The 17,799-nt window shown below is 42.2% G+C and overlaps 1 protein-coding gene across 9 annotated transcripts; it reads left to right on the top strand.

The window, feature by feature from the left end:
• The first annotated feature begins 1,045 nt into the window (after window positions 1-1,045).
• tpm3 (tropomyosin 3) lies at window positions 1,046-17,365 on the top strand. Of its 9 annotated transcripts, none has more exons than XM_077007973.1 (10): window positions 1,046-1,372; window positions 2,152-2,277; window positions 8,911-9,044; window positions 9,128-9,245; window positions 9,494-9,564; window positions 11,617-11,692; window positions 12,898-12,960; window positions 13,093-13,162; window positions 13,386-13,464; window positions 15,850-17,365. In XM_077007973.1, exons 1-10 carry the CDS (start codon window positions 1,259-1,261, stop codon window positions 15,989-15,991), a joined length of 993 nt encoding a protein of 330 aa, XP_076864088.1. In that variant the 5' UTR covers window positions 1,046-1,258; the 3' UTR covers window positions 15,992-17,365. The 9 variants fall into 9 exon arrangements, with proteins under 9 accessions (XP_076864088.1, XP_076864089.1, XP_076864084.1 ...); XM_077007974.1 differs by lacking the exon at window positions 11,617-11,692 and adding an exon at window positions 9,905-9,980; XM_077007969.1 differs by lacking the exon at window positions 15,850-17,365 and adding an exon at window positions 13,948-14,292 and having other exon boundaries at window positions 1,047-1,372.
• Window positions 17,366-17,799: the final 434 nt, after the last annotated feature.

Genomic DNA, 17,799 nt, shown 5'->3' with positions numbered 1-17,799 from the left:
AAGTATATATTATTAAATTATATATTAAAGTGAGAGCTTCAATATACACACACTTGTGGCAGCCAGCCTGTGGGATGCTGGGAGGGTATAACACATGTACTTCAAATTTAAATCATTCCTAATAACCAGTGTGACTACAGGACACGTCAGCCAGGAGGTTGTTGCATTTATATAGTATTTCCTTTCCACTGTACATTTCCAAAGGAGACAAAATGTATGAATAGCACTTACATACCTAAATTAAATAGTTTTTCAGACAGGTATTTATATACTATATATTTATTTTAAAATTAGATGTGATGTGAAGTATTTCACATGTAGTTCCAGAGTTCCAGAACCACAAGGACACATCAGGCATTAAATCTAGTATCAGTTATACAAAATGCAAATGTAGTACATTTTGCAAGACAAAAACTGTGTGAAAACATCTAGTCATGTTACATGTAATCAGCCAGACAAAGACTGGGATGTACATTAGGAAAAGCCCATAAAGTGAGCCATTTGACAGTCTATAAATATGTAGGCAGGTCAGTAGAAACATCTGACACACAGACACACACACACACACACACACACACCTGTGCCTGTCACAAAAGCAAGGCTTTATATTATAAGAGCAGGAACCACTCCATACATTACCCTCAACACTTTTGTGTTATTTGTCATATGTACGTGATTGCCTCACTCATCCTTTTTAGTTGAGGATAAACAGAACAGCTTGAATAATAGAAAATATAATTATAAGAGAAAATCAGAGTTGGGAAGAATAGAAGAGACAAGGAATACCGTAGTTAAAGTTCTGACAGTATAGATGATGTCTGACAAGAAACGAAGCATGAACAATTTTGCAGTGCAGTCTCTTAGATAGTACAGTACATTTAAAGAAGGCAGAACACAACTAGTGTGTGTTGACCAGGACTCTGATTTGGTTTATGCCTGTATTAGGTGTGCGACTAGTAGAGACAACTGACTGGAGCAATGACAGATGGTGTGGCTTTATTAAAATGGGAGGAGCAACATGCCCTCCTGATATAAAGGCCCTCCACCTAGCTCTTACTGAGTTTGGACTTCCTTCACTCCCTCTCTCTTTTTCTCCCTCTCGCTCTCACCCTGCAAGGGCTCCGAGCTTCACATTTCTCTCCACCCTGACTGGTCTCCATCCTCCATTTGCACTGCACTCTTTTTTGCACTCTTGCTGCACTCCTCTCCCCCATCTACCTTTTCTCTTCTACTGACCTGAGTAAAGTAACACAGCAAGATGGAAGCCGTCAAGAAGAAGATGATGATGCTGAAGTTGGATAAGGAGAACGCCCTGGACCAAGCAGAGCAGGCGGAGATGGACAGGAAAGCAGCAGAAGAAAGGAGTAAACAGGTGAGACAGATGGAGAGAGAGAGAGAGAGAGAGAGAGAGAGTTTTTGTTGTTGAAAAATTATAGACTAAGCCATTTAAATTGAGAAATTTGCAAGTGAATAAAAGCACATAAACTAATATAGTTCTGGTTTACAACCACAATCAATAAAATATAATGACAACACAGTGTGATTTGGCCTTCAAATCATCAGCGTAAATTCAATATGATAAAGGCCCATGGTTATCTGGGACAAGTAGGCATCTTGAGTGACAGATGTTCTGTGAGGACCCGAAATCCGCTACTGAAATGCCAGTGACAACACCAGCTCGGAACAGGATGGCAGGCCAACTCCACAGAGTGTGCATCGTGTAACTGGAGACAACAGCGTGAAAGTCAAGGCCGTTGATCCGACCGCTGTGATCCATTGAGAGAAGAATCCTGAGACTGAAGTCAGAGGGCAGAAGTATCAGGACGGGGACAGGCGTGACCCCAGGGCCATATTTATACCTGTGTGGCATCCTGTCAGGGCCACAATGGTGGTTGGGGGGCTGGTTGGAGGTTTACATATTTGAATGGAAATTTCAAATTAGCTAGCTTAGGTGGGGCTACATGAAGGAGGGAGTGATAAAGACATGTAGCCTATGTGTGAAGGTGCTGGATATCATGACATCATAGTGACAATATTTCACTTTTTTTAATCAACTGCCCCATGCTTATTCTCTCTCTCTGTCTCTCTCTCTCTCTCTCTCTCTCTCTATTTCTCTCTCTTTCACATACACACACACTCCCCCTCATACAGCATGAAGACGAGCTGATTCAGATGCAGAAGAAGCTAAAGGGTACAGAGGACGAGCTGGATAAGTACTCGGAGGCCCTGAAGGATGCCCAGGAGAAGCTGGAGATAGCGGAGAAGAAGGCTGCCGATGTGAGTGGCCACAGATGCACAAACACGGACGTCCTGTCAGGCATTCCACAGTGTCTCGATGCCACACCCACCCCACCATCGCTCTTATTTCATCCCGCGACGTGTTCCACAGCTGCCTCTGTCTCTCCTCCCTCTTTTGGCCATGATGTCAACTAAATTCCCCCCACCCCCATCATACCCTCTGTCTCTATGCCTTTGTACTCTGGCTCTGACCCCCCCCACTGCAACCCCCTACCCCCAACTCCGTGCCTCCTTCTTTTCCATTTGCTAGCCTCAAGTGCCACAGAGGTGACACGGGATCCTATTTCGCACCATTGCTGTGTGTGGGTGTGCTACAGGGGAGGTTATCACCACAAGGCCACTGTTGTTTTAGCTCCAGGATTATAAATCAGCATGACTGAAAGGATCTTTTTTAAGCCTTAATACATACAGTACTAGCTGTACTTTAGTGAGCTAATCACTGGGCTCCATGATACTCAGAGCTGAAGGACAGCATCTTAAACAATGAGTTGAGTGAAGGAGAAATGACTGAATGAATGATTGAATCTTCTGCATCTGAGTAGATGAACCAGTGCCTCTCAGTTTATTGATAAGAATTCAGCATTCTGTTCAAATTCAGTACCACTTATCTAACAAAATATTATTCCTTTGTCTTGACAAGAATTGCACAGATTTGTCAAAATAAAAAGATGATAAAGGACCCAGCATTCACCTTTCAGACTCAGAAAAAGTTAAGTGCACAGCACACTCACAGTGTTAACCTGAGATCTTGAAAGAGTTTACCAGTTCTGGGCTCACATGAACTTAACTGAGACGAGATGATAGATGGTACTGTGTTATGTTTTACAGTCACCCTTAATCTGTAGTCATGAGACAAACCCAGCATCTCCGTCTTTCATTCTATCTTCCTTTGCCCATCTCTGCCCCATCACCATTGTCTATGATTAGCGGATGCTTCAAGGTTCTTGATATAGTAGGCACACCTGTTGTCATAATGTGTGGACTTTAAGTTATGCATGGGCCAAATGTGCATTGTTTTTTTAGCTTGAACACAAATCTGTGTGTGTGTGTGTGTGTGTGTGTGTGTGTGTGTGTGTGTGTGTGTGTGTGTGTGTGTGTGTGTGTGTGTGTGTGTGCAGTTTGTAGTGAATCCCCTAATTATTCTGTTGCGCTCTCTCTTTTTCATAAATGCAATGGTGTGTACGGTCGAGGTGTGTCTTGGACCCCTGCTGTGTGTGTGTGTGTGTGTGTGTGTGTGTGTGTGTGTGTGTGTGTGTGTGTGTGTGTGTGTGTGTGTGTACGGTCGAGGTGTGTCTTGGACCCCTGCTGTGTGTGTGTGTGTGTGTGTGTGTGTGTGTGTGTGTGTGTGTGTGTGTGTGTGTGTGTGTGTACGGTCGAGGTGTGTCATGGACCCCTGCTGTGTCCCCCCTGTGGCAGGAATGTGCATGGGCTGGTAGGAGAGCCTATTGTGTCCATTCACATCAATGCAACAGGGCAGACACACTGTGCAGTGTCATTTGAGGAGAATTTATGGCCTTCAACAATCTGGCGACTCTGGGTCAGTCAGCTGGGCCATAAGCTCTGTTCCCAATAGGGATTGAGAGTGTTACAGCTGTCACGTCAAATTCTATTTAAAACCTTCACAGAAAACTCCACAACCAGGCTATCACGAACCTCATCATCAGCCACTAGAAAACCTAGAGATACGCCACGCAGGTGTGTGCTAAGAGCTCAGCCTCGTTCCTTCCCTTACTCATTATGCACCTGACAAAAAGACATTCAGCAGTTACTGTATTTCAAATAATATATAAGCTGTACCTTATTTATTACCTGGAGTAACTGGCCCTGCATGACCACTGAAATGTTGGGCTCAGTTATGGTGAGAATGCAAAAGGGGCGGGACAATGTCGTCTGTGCACACCTTAACCTCAGGTGTATCATACGTCTGCATCAATAACAGAACCAAGGACTCCTTAACTAAATTATAATAATAACAACTGAATTTGGATAACATTTCCCAGTTTTAGCATGTGGTAGTTGTGGATTGCATCTTAAATGTCAAGATCATGCTATTCACCTCATCTCTTGTAACACTTCTTATAAAATGACAGGTGATTAGTAGCATAATTTACTAAGCTACCAGTTTCCAAATGCCTCTAACTGCGATTGCGTCCTGTGATACACACAAACATAAAGACAAGCCAATCCTTTCATGTCAGACCAACCTGTATTCAGGTTTCTTGTCAAGAAACACTGCTAATCTGAATCTGCACTGGTACATAACAGGTTCCCCTTTGATTACCAGTATTTGCAACTTGGAAATAAGCTTATTTATGTTTTATTGTCTTTTATATAAGCCTAATGCAACACTGTAGTAAACAGAGCTAGCTGTGCATTTTAGAATTACTAGTGGTATTGCAGTCTGTGGAATTAGATGGTTGAAATGTCTTAGATACACTCATGAGAGTTCATATGAGTGATATATTTGTGTGGAAAACGTGATAGCACAGCACATAGAATACACAGGATTCTTTCGTGTCAGTACTAGGAGCTGGTTTCTACTACTCATATACGCTCCATACAGACCAATTTTGTAGTTAAAGAAGTAGCGAATGTTCATGGTTTCCTTCTGACTGCAGGTAAGAACTTTAGGATGAGGAATGTTAAATGTTAGCAATGTGACACTATCTTCAGATTAGAGCTGCCCACAGAAAGCTACAAAGACATTGAACTTGTCTCACATTTGACTGGCACTGATGAGACACTGAGACGAGTTTCTGACATTAGCATCAATTCAATTGACATTTGGCCAAATCTAACCTGCTCATAAACTCTGGTTCTGAGTCTCTGGCACCACCTGTGGGTGAGGTTATAGTAGTACACACTGAATGGGTATGGCCTAACGGGAATGTTTTGCACCATGATGAAGGTGCAGCAGGAAGGGACCAACAGGATATGATAACTACAGCTACCTCTTACAACGCTCCTCTGAACCATTGTCAAATTGACCCCAGGTTCAGTCTGATAGCCCCTCATCCTTACACTTCATCTATGAAACAACACACTTTCTCTTCACTCATTACATCTGGATAGTGTAGATTTCAAGAAAAATCCATATGCTAAATTTGACTTTTTTCACTACTGATAGTAAGGTAAAGCCAATATCACTGCTTATGAACTAGTATGAAGTCAGGGTACGATACTGCACTGTGGTTGATCATTGTGTTCCACGCACACAGGGAATCCAGCATGCTTTCAAGCTTGAACTTGTTTTCAAGATTCAGCCTGTAGTTTTCAGTAGATTTTTGTGTGTGTCTTGATTGCTATAGATAAACGTCAGGCGTATCAGTGAGACAGAGCTCCTATCATGTTTGATCCTTCTGCATGTATAGTAATGGCCAACCTGCATATTTCCAGTGTAATCCAGGCCTCAACAGATCTGGCAAAGCAGTTATGCATCTGAGGGAGATGTAAAGAAGATCTCACTAATAATTCATTACCTTTAGCTAAATCTAGCTATTTCTAAAATTAAACAAAATCTAAATAGGCTATACTCATGAAAATATGTATGATGTGTCAGATCTGTGTGGAAAAAAAAAAACTTATCAGAGATAGCACTGCACCCGTATATTATTCAAGGCTTTATTCAACTTAGGACAAGACATGAATGTTTCAGCTCTAAGTGCTTGTAACACATGAACCATTGGCTACTTTTATTACTACAGTAATAAAAGGTCACTTCCATCACCATGTCAAGATGTTGCAAGTGTTGAACATATTACAAATTGATATACACTATATAGTGAAAGATGAGTTACACATGTGCAGAATAATAAAAGTTATAAAATTTACAAGTTTAAGAAATATAACATTTCTAAAGCAAATTTTCTTAATCAGTTCACTCTTTCCCAAGGGAGTGACATTTCATAATTTTATATTATGGGTGATGGTTCATGTGGTACAAGTGCTGTCTATCCATCACCTATAAATCACGTTTTGGGCTAGATCACAACCTACACACTTGGATTTGGAGACAAATAAAAAGGTTGACACAATAAAGACATTCTAAAAAAAGAGAAAAGAAGCAATCTGTCTGAATCCATAAACAATATCCAGTGAGTAGGTGACAAGATAACACATCTAATAGCAAGTGGTCTTCAAAATGACTGCAAAACTGACTTCATCATAGCTGTGTCAGTATCCCATTGGGTTTTTAAGAGAGAAACATGGAGGCAACACACATAATGCAATGTTTTATTATATACTATGTCAGACATGATAAGGTAGCTATGCCAAAGTTAGGCTATATATCATTGCAAAGAGTCTATTTGGGGTCGCGTTGGTACAAAACACACTAAAACCCAAAGCAATGCTAAGATAGTGTACAAAAAAGTCGAGAAAAAAAGGCAAATGTCATTCGGAAGTGAGGATTTAAAACCTCTTGCCCAACTAGCGCAACGCGAAAACTTGCCTGGCCGCACCTAAGGTAAGGAGCGGCCTGGAATGCCAATATGATTTATTCACTATACGCCATTTACCTGGACACGTGTAATACAGGGGCGCTTTCCCGAGGACGTCGCTCGTCACGCGAAATACTGACCGGAGATCAGAGTGGGAGTATATCGTGCCTATCCCAGAGGAGCGAGAGAATATCGCCTCTGAACAAGGAACAGCATTCCACACAATTGTTCCTCCAAACCGTCGGAGACTGGGTGGAGTAAGCCGGAAGTGGAACTGAAAAAGGAAGAGTTGTGGCAACCAAGCAAAACTACAAGAAGAGAGATTGAGGGGAGACGAGACGGTACCGCAGCGAACTTTAAACGTTTATTTCTTTAAAGTTGAAGTTAGAGAGCAGCGGTGGGCAGTCCAAGGAACCAGAACAACTCTATAGCGGAAGCCAGTGGATTAGGATAACTTGCCACGTCCTCTTACTGAGAAGGAAAAAAAGTCATCTGTCGAAGCTTCCCGGATAAGACTGGACTACGAACTGTCAAATAATTAAGCACTGTATTATTTAGCACCTTTGGGTTTAGAAGTGAGTGTTAAATCTGAAGGACGGGCTGATTTTGGGAGGTTTGGGAGCTACACGACAGCATCTCATTCTCACGTCGCTGCTTCTGCGTTTGACTTGTTGGCGGGGCGTTGGTGCTGGTGTCGCCGCTGTGTGTCCACTCCGCTGCTTCAGGCTTTAAGAGGATACCGATTAACCACATTATTAAAAAAAACACGTAAAAATGGCAAATAGCATCGACGCAGTGAAACGAAGAATCAAAGTTTTACAGCAACAAGCGGATGAAGCAGAAGAAAGAGCCGAGGTCCTGCAGCGGCAGGTCGAGGAGGAGAAGCGGTCTAGGGAACAGGTAAATGTTTCAAAGACGTCGACGGTGTGAAGTAAACTTTACTTCAACTTTACTCAGATGAACCTGCACCTACGGTGCTACGAGCCTGTCCAACTTTCATTTTATTTCACACCCTCTATTGACGCCCTTCCAGCAAAGAGAAGTCAGCATCCTAACGTGACTTCCTCGTTTGTTGTCGCAAAGTTGATTTGTTAAATAAGTGGACGTTTTAAAATTTATGATGACTTACAAATAGCGGAACCAGAATAACCAGTGGAAGATACGAGCTAATGTTTCGTTGTATCTGATTTAGCCCGCAACCTCCTGTTATGAGTAACATTTTCTTAGTTTATTGCAAGTTCTACATCATGTTCTCTTTGGTTTATGCATAAGCTAAATGGGACACATTTCATATTTTCTGCAATGATTTCTTCCATGTATTTATGTATATTTTATCATAACTTTTTAAAGCCTAGCCGCCAAATGATGTTAACGGGCAACTTGTTAAAAGCGGCCTCGTGTTCCCACGTTGACTGACTGGTGGAGCCGGTATAGTAGTATATAGTAGCCGGTATAGTAGTATATAGTAGTAGCCGGTATAGTAGGCCACAGGTGTACCGTCAAATTTGACATTATTCGTCTTCTTGCGCTTACTTTGGCCACTTCACATGCTTTGTATTTCTACGTATTTAAATGTCTATACTTCACAAGACTGGCATACATATCCAAGTACTTTTGTCCAATGGAAATGGCGTGTAGCTGTTCAGACATGTTTTGTACAGCACTGGAGATGAACTGAGACTCCAGATTCCTCGGTCCTTATTAGGAGCGAAACTCCTCGGGTTGTAGGTGATGTCGTAATATCCGGAAGCTGGTTCATCTAGCATGCCGCACTGCAGCGTGCCAACACTGCTGATACATCTGTTACATCTGTAACAACTCCTATTGTTAAGTTTAAGAGGAGGGGGGGGGGATAATTAACTCTTGCCCATTACTGTCACTTTATGGTTTACCCATATCAAAAAGATTTTTTTTTTCTCCTTTTATAGTTTTCGTACAACACCTAGTATGAGCATAGATGGTAATCAGTATGGCTGGGGCACAAACTGTCAGTGTAGCCAACGTGTCCACTGCTGTGTGCCAAGCTCTCCCTGTCCATTCACCGCTCACAGTTCTTTGACTATATTTGTCTTGACTTGTCAAGATTGTTCTGGCTCTAGTTCTCCCTCTCTGCCTTTTCTCACATTACCAGAGTGTGTAAACGTTTCGTTTGTGTGTGTTTGGGGTATGGTAGGCTGAGGCGGAGGTGGCCTCTCTGAACAGGCGTATCCAGCTGGTTGAGGAGGAGCTGGACAGAGCTCAGGAGAGGCTCGCCACCGCCCTGCAGAAGCTGGAGGAGGCGGAGAAAGCGGCGGATGAGAGCGAGAGGTATGATGCTGTACGAACCAGAACATTCACGCAGTGCTTTGGATAGAGCATGTAGGGAGATGGTTTGTCTGTCTTTTTGATAGAGGGATGAAGGTGATTGAGAACAGGGCTCTGAAGGATGAGGAGAAGATGGAGTTGCAGGAGATCCAGCTGAAGGAAGCCAAGCATATTGCAGAGGAGGCCGATCGCAAGTATGAGGAGGTGAGCAGCTCGGACGCCCAGGCGGGTTTGTGCATGTATAAAGTGAGCTTGAAATCAGAAACCGTACATGCAGGATTGTCTTGTATGTGTTTGCACAGCACTGGGTGGAGGTCATATGTAGTAACACGGTGGGAAGACCACAGATGTGCCTATACTCACATGTAGGAGGGGCCAACATCTGTAAACCAGCTGGAAGATATGGAGCAATTCAACATGTGGTTGAGCTTAACGTTAGTGTGTGTGTACAGGTTGCTCGTAAGCTGGTGATTGTGGAGGGAGAGCTGGAGCGCACTGAAGAGAGGGCGGAGCTTGCTGAGGCGTGAGTCCAAACATCTTCACACACACACACACACACACACACACACACACACACACACACAGCCCCGCCACTGTATCTATAACAAATCAAAATGCACACAATCACCACACAACATCCATTTTCATTAGTAAAAGGTCTGATGTTATTGTATGGCCATATGCCCCTGGTCATAAATCCTTATAGGTATTAGATTGGCGTGAGGAAACACGCGTGCATGTGCATGTCAAAATCAATGCTGTGATAACCAAAATTCCGCTAGCGTGTGTTTGTCCAACCTTTCCCCCCCTCATCCCTGTGTTTGTGCATGTCTGACCTTTGGTGTGACCATCTGAACTAACAGTACTAAGAAGCAGTTGGAGGATGAGCTGAGAGTTCTGGATCAAGCAACGAAGACACTGCAAGCTTCTGAGGACAAGGTATGAATACAACATGCTAAATGCATGTGTTCGTGTATGTAACGTTTGTCGGTGCCCTTTGCTGTCTGCAAATTTTGTGGCTTTTGGAGGCAAGTGTTGTGTGGCTTCTTGGTGTACATGTCTTGAAGTGAAACCTGATTGTTTTACTGCAAATCTGATTTGAGAAAGTAGAATGTATACATGTTTGGTGTGGGGATGGGGTCAGTAAAGCCCTTTAGCAAGATGATGTTTGGTGTGGGGATGGGGTCAGTAAAGCCCTTTAGCAAGATGATGTTTGGTGTGGGGATGGGGTCAGTAAAGCCCTTTAGCAAGAAGATGTTTGGTGTGGGGATGGGGTCAGTAAAGCCCTTTAGCAAGAAGATGTTTGGTGTGGGGATGGGGTCAGTAAAGCCCTTTAGCAAGAAGATGTTTGGTGTGGGGATGGGGTCAGTAAAGCCCTTTAGCAAGAAGATGTTTGGTGTGGGGATGGGGTCAGTAAAGCCCTTTAGCAAGATGATGTTTGGTGTGGGGATGGGGTCAGTAAAGCCCTTTAGCAAGATGATGTTTGGTGTGGGGATGGGGTCAGTAAAGCCCTTTAGCAAGAAGATGTTTGGTGTGGGGATGGGGTCAGTAAAGCCCTTTAGCAAGAAGATGTTTGGTGTGGGGATGGGGTCAGTAAAGCCCTTTAGCAAGAAGATGTTTGGTGTGGGGATGGGGTCAGTAAAGCCCTTTAGCAAGAAGATGTTTGGTGTGGGGATGGGGTCAGTAAAGCCCTTTAGCAAGAAGATGTTTGGTGTGGGGATGGGGTCAGTAAAGCCCTTTAGCAAGAAGATGTTTGGTGTGGGGATCGGGTCAGTAAAGCCCTTTAGCAAGATGATGTTTGGTGTGGGGATCGGGTCAGTAAAGCCCTTTAGCAAGAAGATGTTTGGTGTGGGGATGGGGTCAGTAAAGCCCTTTAGCAAGAAGATGTTTGGTGTGGGGATGGGGTCAGTAAAGCCCTTTAGCAAGAAGATGTTTGGTGTGGGGATGGGGTCAGTAAAGCCCTTTAGCAAGATGTCGTCAAGTTTTTTCCTCTAGAAAGGGCTGTTCTCAGTCTTTGCTTCTTCTGTTATATGCAGCTTTGTTGGTCTTTCTTTTCCTCTTTCAAGCTCTCCACTAATATCCCCCCATTGACACCTGCATGTCACTATCTGCTGTCTGTTTAGCATGCAGTTCAGAACACAATGGTCTACTTTCAACAGCATGGTCATGGATTTGGTGCAACTGCTGCTTTTAGCCTGTTGACACTATGCCATGTATTTTTGCGCTTTGTACCGGCCACCTGGAGTGTTACGTAATCTTTATCATAGTTAAGATCTATTGCAACAACTCTTAGATTTTGGCATACACATATGAATTTCAGTGTGCACAACTTCACTCCACTTCATTGCCCTTTACGCAGACCAGTCACCTGCAGTTCCTTCATCTTCCTCTGGGCTTTGCTCTTTCCTGCTGCTTTTGTGTTTCATGTCTCTGCTCTCACTCCACCCCACACCCCCTCCCTGTGGCCCCTCCCACACCCCCTCCCTGTGGCCCCTCCCACATCCCCTCCCTGTGGCCCCTGTTTTCTCTTTTGCTGCTGCTTTTTCTGAAACCAAAACGGCTGCCCCACCTACAGCAAATGCGCTGAGCTGGAGGAAGAGCTGAAAAATGTCACCAACAATCTAAAGAGCCTGGAGGCGCAGGCCGAGAAGGTAGGGGGCTCTGAGTGTGCTGTGATCTTCTGACCCATCACAGCATCGTAGTAAAGACAGTACCACAGGCCTTATTCTCCTGTTTCACTCCTGTATTCTGTGTTCTTAACCATCTTGGTTATTAGCAGATTTGGCTGGTAGGCTGATGTTGGACTTGAGCAGAGGACATATATACTGAAAACCAGTGAAGTGAAAGTATCCTACAGTGCTAAGGCCGATGGAGCCAAGCAGAGTCACTCTAGTTAATACATCATCACATAAATATGATGGAAGCCACACATTTGTTACATAGAGAGCAATGGTGAAACATCAAGCCATATGAGCTAGGATGGTTTTGGATGCAAGAACAGGTTGGCATGCATCTTTAAACTCAAATGCTGCTTACCAACAAAACCCTTATATAAATCCTTAAAAGGACATTTGCATTAAAGATGCTATTCAATAGGTTTAGATCTCTTTCTGATCTCTGTACTTACAGGTTCCATTTACTCCGTTTGTGCGTAAGAAGCAGAAGTGTGGTGTGGTTTCTTGTTTTGTTTTTGTTTTTTGGTCCTCCTCATTGTGATGTACAGATACAACAACCTTGCTGTGAGATTTTGATGTAAACGTATCGGTTGGTTTAACTCATTTGTGTGCTTAAAGAATGGGAGTCCTTTTATGGCTTCAAGTCTTTATCTTGTGCAAGAGCATTTGCATAGACTGATTACACTCTCAAAGCATGAGTCTGAACTTGTATGTTTAGTGTGGGTTGAACACAATTGGAAATGATAAATGTAAAACGGGCCTTCCGCTTGCAGTAGTGCAACGTGGACGTCCATGATCAGTTGCTACATGCATATGTGAGCTTCCTTGAAAGTAATGAAAGCGAATCCTGCTGTTCCTTGACGTTCCATGTATAAATATGACAGTTTTCCAGTGTTCATACTGGTGCTGTGTTGCTTTTGTGGTTGCATTCCAGCACACAAGTCCGGATCTGTTTAGTGTCCTGGCAATACAGCTGACAGTTTTCTCGAGCCTGGCGTCCAAAGTCTGGAACAGCACCAGCACATGTGGGGTGGGGTGGGGGGGGGGACTGGGGAGAACACCACATCTGGTTTTTTTTTATTTTTATTTTTTTATTAATGATTAAATGAACAATTGACTGACGTGTGCTAGGAAGTGAATTTAAATTTGTCCTCATCTTCTCCTCTGCTGCTTTCCTGCAGTACTCCCAGAAAGAGGACAAATATGAGGAGGAGATCAAGATCCTGACTGACAAGCTGAAAGAGGTGAGCGTAGATATGGTTCACTGCCCCTTTCTGATGACATCTGACAGGCTGGGTCTCTGTGCTGTCCGATGTTCTTGCTTGTCCATGCTGCCGGTGATCCAGCAGGGGCTTTGCTGTCTCCGTCTCTCACAGGCTGAGACCCGTGCTGAGTTTGCTGAGAGGTCTGTGGCCAAGCTGGAGAAGACCATTGATGACTTGGAAGGTACAGCCTCGCCACTCCCCCTGATCTTCAGCTCTGTGATCTGTGGGACTGCACTGTTATCCTCCTGGTCTTTACTTGCTCCTCTGAATCAAGTGCTCCCTGTTTGTTTGATGTCCTTTGGGTTCCTCTCCTAGATGACCTCCTAATATTTTGTCCTTAATTCTTTGTTCTTTTATTCTTGTCCATACTTTATCATTCCTACTTTTGTTTGTTCTGTGAACAGATGAGCTCTATGCTCAGAAACTCAAGTACAAAGCCATTAGTGAAGAGCTGGATCACGCCCTCAACGACATGACCTCTATGTAATTACTGGATGCGTGTGTGCATGCACATGCCTGAACATGCACCTCATCGCTTAGTTATTGTGTGAGCCTTGTGTGTCTTGTGCCCGTGTATCATTTGGACTGACCAGACTACACTTTAATCAGTAGTCTGGACTTGGCTCCAATTGTTAAGAGTTCACACTGCAAGTGTATGGTTGTGTGATTTAGATGCCATGTGCATGTGTGTGAGCAGCAAATACGCTGTTTTGACTGAAGCAAGAACTGCATGGTGGTCAAACAAGAGACTTGGAAAACAAGAGAGAATGATTGTGAAAAGCGTTTTCTTATGCCCGGCTAAGATGCTGATACTGACTCTCGGACATCTAAGGTTGCTGTGTTGTGGGATTGACACGCCTAACCTGTTTTTGCTTGAATGTTTGTTTTTAACTGTATCCCTCATTTTGGCCATAAATACATTTTGACCAGGTTGTAGTGAGGCATTTCTCTTCCATTTGTTCACAGATAAGTTTCTGGACTTTACTCTGGCTGACTCTGACTTCAAGAATCTCTGCTCGCTTCTCTCCATCTTCTCTCCATCTTCGTCGCTCGCGCTCACCTCCATTTTGTCTTTTTCCTTCTGTCTCTGCAGTTTCATGTATCCCTGTTCAGTATTTGCTTTACTTTGTCAGTATTTATGAAGTGTTTGTTGTCTCTTCTTTTTCTATGTCTTTTCCTCTGTGTGTATTGTAATTATATCAGACTTTAACATGGACTTGAACTCTTGCTTATTCTTTCTGTGTTCAGTTGTCTGTCCTTTGTTTTCTTGCTTTATTTAGGTGCTTCTTTATAAATGCAAAATGAAGGAGGGGTGGAGAAATTCTCTTGTCTCTTTCTTGGCATGGATGTGGTATTGAAGCAGTGTTTGTATGCCCACATCATCTTTGTAGTACTATAGCCCCTGTATGGCTTTTTTTTGTTGAACAAAAAGGACTTAACAGTCCTGAGGCTTTTTTTTTTTTTTTTTTTTTTTTGACCGTTTACTTGTTTAGTGGGGAAAAGGTCAGACAAATAGATTTTACCCAAAGTAGTTAAAATGAGAGAGAGAAGTAAATTACGGAAATAGTTTCTATACAGTTGTGCTTGCATATTACTTATGCAGGTAATGGACCACCTAGAAGACCTTGATTCTTGGCACCATATTCAGGTTTCCTACCTGCTTTGATCAAATATTTCCTCCTACTAAATGGAGACACTGAGGTTTAATGTGAAATGTCCATCAGCACAAATGAGTGTTGAGGTCAGCTGGTGTTCTGTTTGAATCATTTTTGCAATAGTTACTGTTTTGAAAAATATAAGTTGGCAAATGTAAAAAGTAATAATAATTTTTAAAAAATTAGTGGGTTTTCAGTTATGTAGTAACAAAAGCACATGAGGTAGAGCTGTGACCAGTATTAATGATGGTGAGGCCAAAAAACCTTGAACGAAAGACTGCAGACTTCACAGCGTGTGCCTGGTTTGTCTCCAGCAGATGGAGTTTCCCTTTGCAAAAATGCAATCAAAAAAGGTTGAAATACAGTATGCAGATGAGCTCTTGAGCAAATCCCAAATTGATGTGAGCGTGTGGTCATTCCAGTTGAGTGATTCAGTTGAGTGTTTTACGACTTGGTATTTACGTAGTCCAACCCATCCATTGTGCTCACAATAATGCAAGGCCAATTTTTAATAATCTCATAGCAATCGTGTTTCAGATGATTGCACCATGACTGCAGTATGTGCTAGTACACTTGCTAGTCCCTTTTTGTCTGCATTGGGGAAACCATTTTATAATGAACAAATTGTAAGAGTACAGTTGACCTCTATAACTTCGGTTACAGTGCATAATGTTTCACCATCATCATTTTGCCCTCTTTACCAGAGGACAGCTGTTGGCTGGGTATTTCTTTGTGGTGGAGCACTCAACACATGCACATCAGTGTTACTGGAGTCTTGCATGAATAAATCAACTTTACAAGATCAAGACTATGTTCACATCACTGCTGGTTAGATATCTGGTAGTGAGTGGTCCTCTCTCAGAAACTGCTGATGAATGGGGTAAAGGGAAGCTATGCGATGCTATAAGCTAAGCTATGATCTATGCTTAGAGCTGAGCTATTGTCTATACACGTTCAAAAGGCATCACACATTGTGTGATCAGCGTACTCAATAAAGTATCAAGTGTAGGTAAAGTTAGGTATGTGATCAAGTCGCTTTATTTAAATTAAATATAATATTTAACTACAGCACTATTGAAACATGTTTGTTTTTTATAGTGCATCAAGTTTAAGTTGAATGTCTTACAATGATTAAATAAATCCTTCTAACTAGTTTTACATCAAGTTTCCTTTAATTTAAGAAATGAGTTTCACAGTTTTCCATGTTTTGCAGAAAAACTGAAAAACGCCAAAGAGGAGAATGTGAAGATCCACGCCACCTTGGACCAGACCCTGAGCGAGCTCAACAGCTTCTGAAGATCTTAGACCAAGAAGCTTCCATGTTTCTCATTCCAACACAATCATCTCATCTCTGACATTTGGTCCAGTCTTAATTTACTCCATAGCATACTCCGCCTCTGTGCACTCTTCTTCCATACCACTTTCTGTTGAGGCTGAGCTCAGTCATCCATCTCTTGGAACTTTGAGCGAAGCTTTAAGCAGTTTGTCTGTGTCTGTCTGCCTGCCTTGTGATTTCAGCCCCAGCCTCTTGGATGCTTCTGGAGTATCAAACAAATGTATTGTGTTTTTTGGAAAGAGCTTCTGTCAAAGCTTTTCTCATGTGCCAATTCTCCTTCAGTCAATGTTTTATTAGAGCCTTTCAGAATGTCTTGCTTTTGTCCTGTCAAAGTTTTTCATGCACCTTCCTTAACACAAAAGCCCTTTGAACAAGGTGACTGAGCATTCTCCAGTGAATTTCTCTAGTGGTAGTGTTTTATATAGTTTCTGCTGTGTTCAGCTTTCTTCTTTGAAGCCATTTCTTATCTTTCTCTTTTACATCCACTTTTTCATGCTTGTTCACACGGGCTTTTGGAACCAAAACCACATTAGGCCATATATGGGGGGGGAATTGTATACTCTGCAATTCTGTAAAGACATTTTGTGTGTGCAGTTGCCTAATTATGCATATTTCACGTGTGGGCATGATTTCTTATTGGTGTTTCCTGAAAAAGAACAGCCATAGCTTATCTGAACCACTGTGTGTGAAACAATGCACTGTTAGGGGCTTTTAATCAACCAGCTTTGGAGAAAATTAAGAACAATTAAGATTATTGTTCTTAAAAGATTACATTGTTCTTAAATGTAATCCAAATTGTTCTTCATTAAGAACAATTTGGATTACATTTACCTCCTATTAATAAAGCAATAGTTAAGAAATCCAGGTAGAGAAAGATGTTTTTACAGCTGACAGTAGTTTTTACAGTAGTGCAGACACATCAACTGGGAGCAAAGTAACACTTAAAAGTAATAAATGAATCTATGATGGGTGTATACATATTTTTAACTGGAAAAAACCCAAAATGCATATATAATCACTGTTACTGTGTTTTTTTTGTTTGTTTGTTTTTTTAATAAAGACCATGATTTTTACTGTCACTTAACATTGTAAAAGCCTTATTTTATGCATATATATAAAGAAATTGAAGTGTATTTAATTTGCTTAAAGTGAGCTTTTTTTAAGGAATAGTCAGATTTCTTTAGTAGACCTCAATCATGTTCATGAACAGAAATGTGTCCAACTAACAGTTTTGGCCAATGTACTAAGATTTGATCGTGTAAATGATACTGTCTGGCTGTTTTGGTAATATTAAGGCTTTAGTCATATGGTCCAGACTGATCTTGGCTGGTTTGTTCAAGGTGATTGATAAATAAACACAAGCACACTACAGTGTCCCATATACATATCAAAAGGTTTTTGTCTGTCTCCTCTAATTTTGCTTTGCCAGACATGTAATTCAGACACTTGTGCGTTATCCTCATTTCTGAATTCCTACTCATTTGGATCTTTGGATCTCCAGGAACATGATTTGAGAATTAAGTGGTTAGAGCAGTTAGATTTACTGAAGAGTTGGGTGCTGTCCAGTGGCTTTTGAGGCACTTGCTGTGATTTGGGCAGTCTGTCCCCTACATTGTCCGTATTCATCCTGCTGATGGCCATCATATTAGCAATCATGAGGAGACCTGTCAGACAGCATCCATGTCACCCCAGGATGTCTAGAGGATGCAAATGTCTAGATGCCCTCAGTCAGGAAGTTTCAATGTGGAGTCATCACTGGCTATAGTTCAAAGTCAAATTTATTTATATATTGCTTTTTGTGACAACATATGTTGTGAAAAGTGCTAT

This window comes from Brachyhypopomus gauderio, chromosome 6, assembly GCF_052324685.1.
Source record: "Brachyhypopomus gauderio isolate BG-103 chromosome 6, BGAUD_0.2, whole genome shotgun sequence".
Classification (NCBI taxonomy): Eukaryota; Metazoa; Chordata; class Actinopteri; order Gymnotiformes; family Hypopomidae; genus Brachyhypopomus; species Brachyhypopomus gauderio.
Note: the sequence above shows the minus strand (reverse complement) of the source record. Positions and strands in the feature narration are given on the sequence as shown.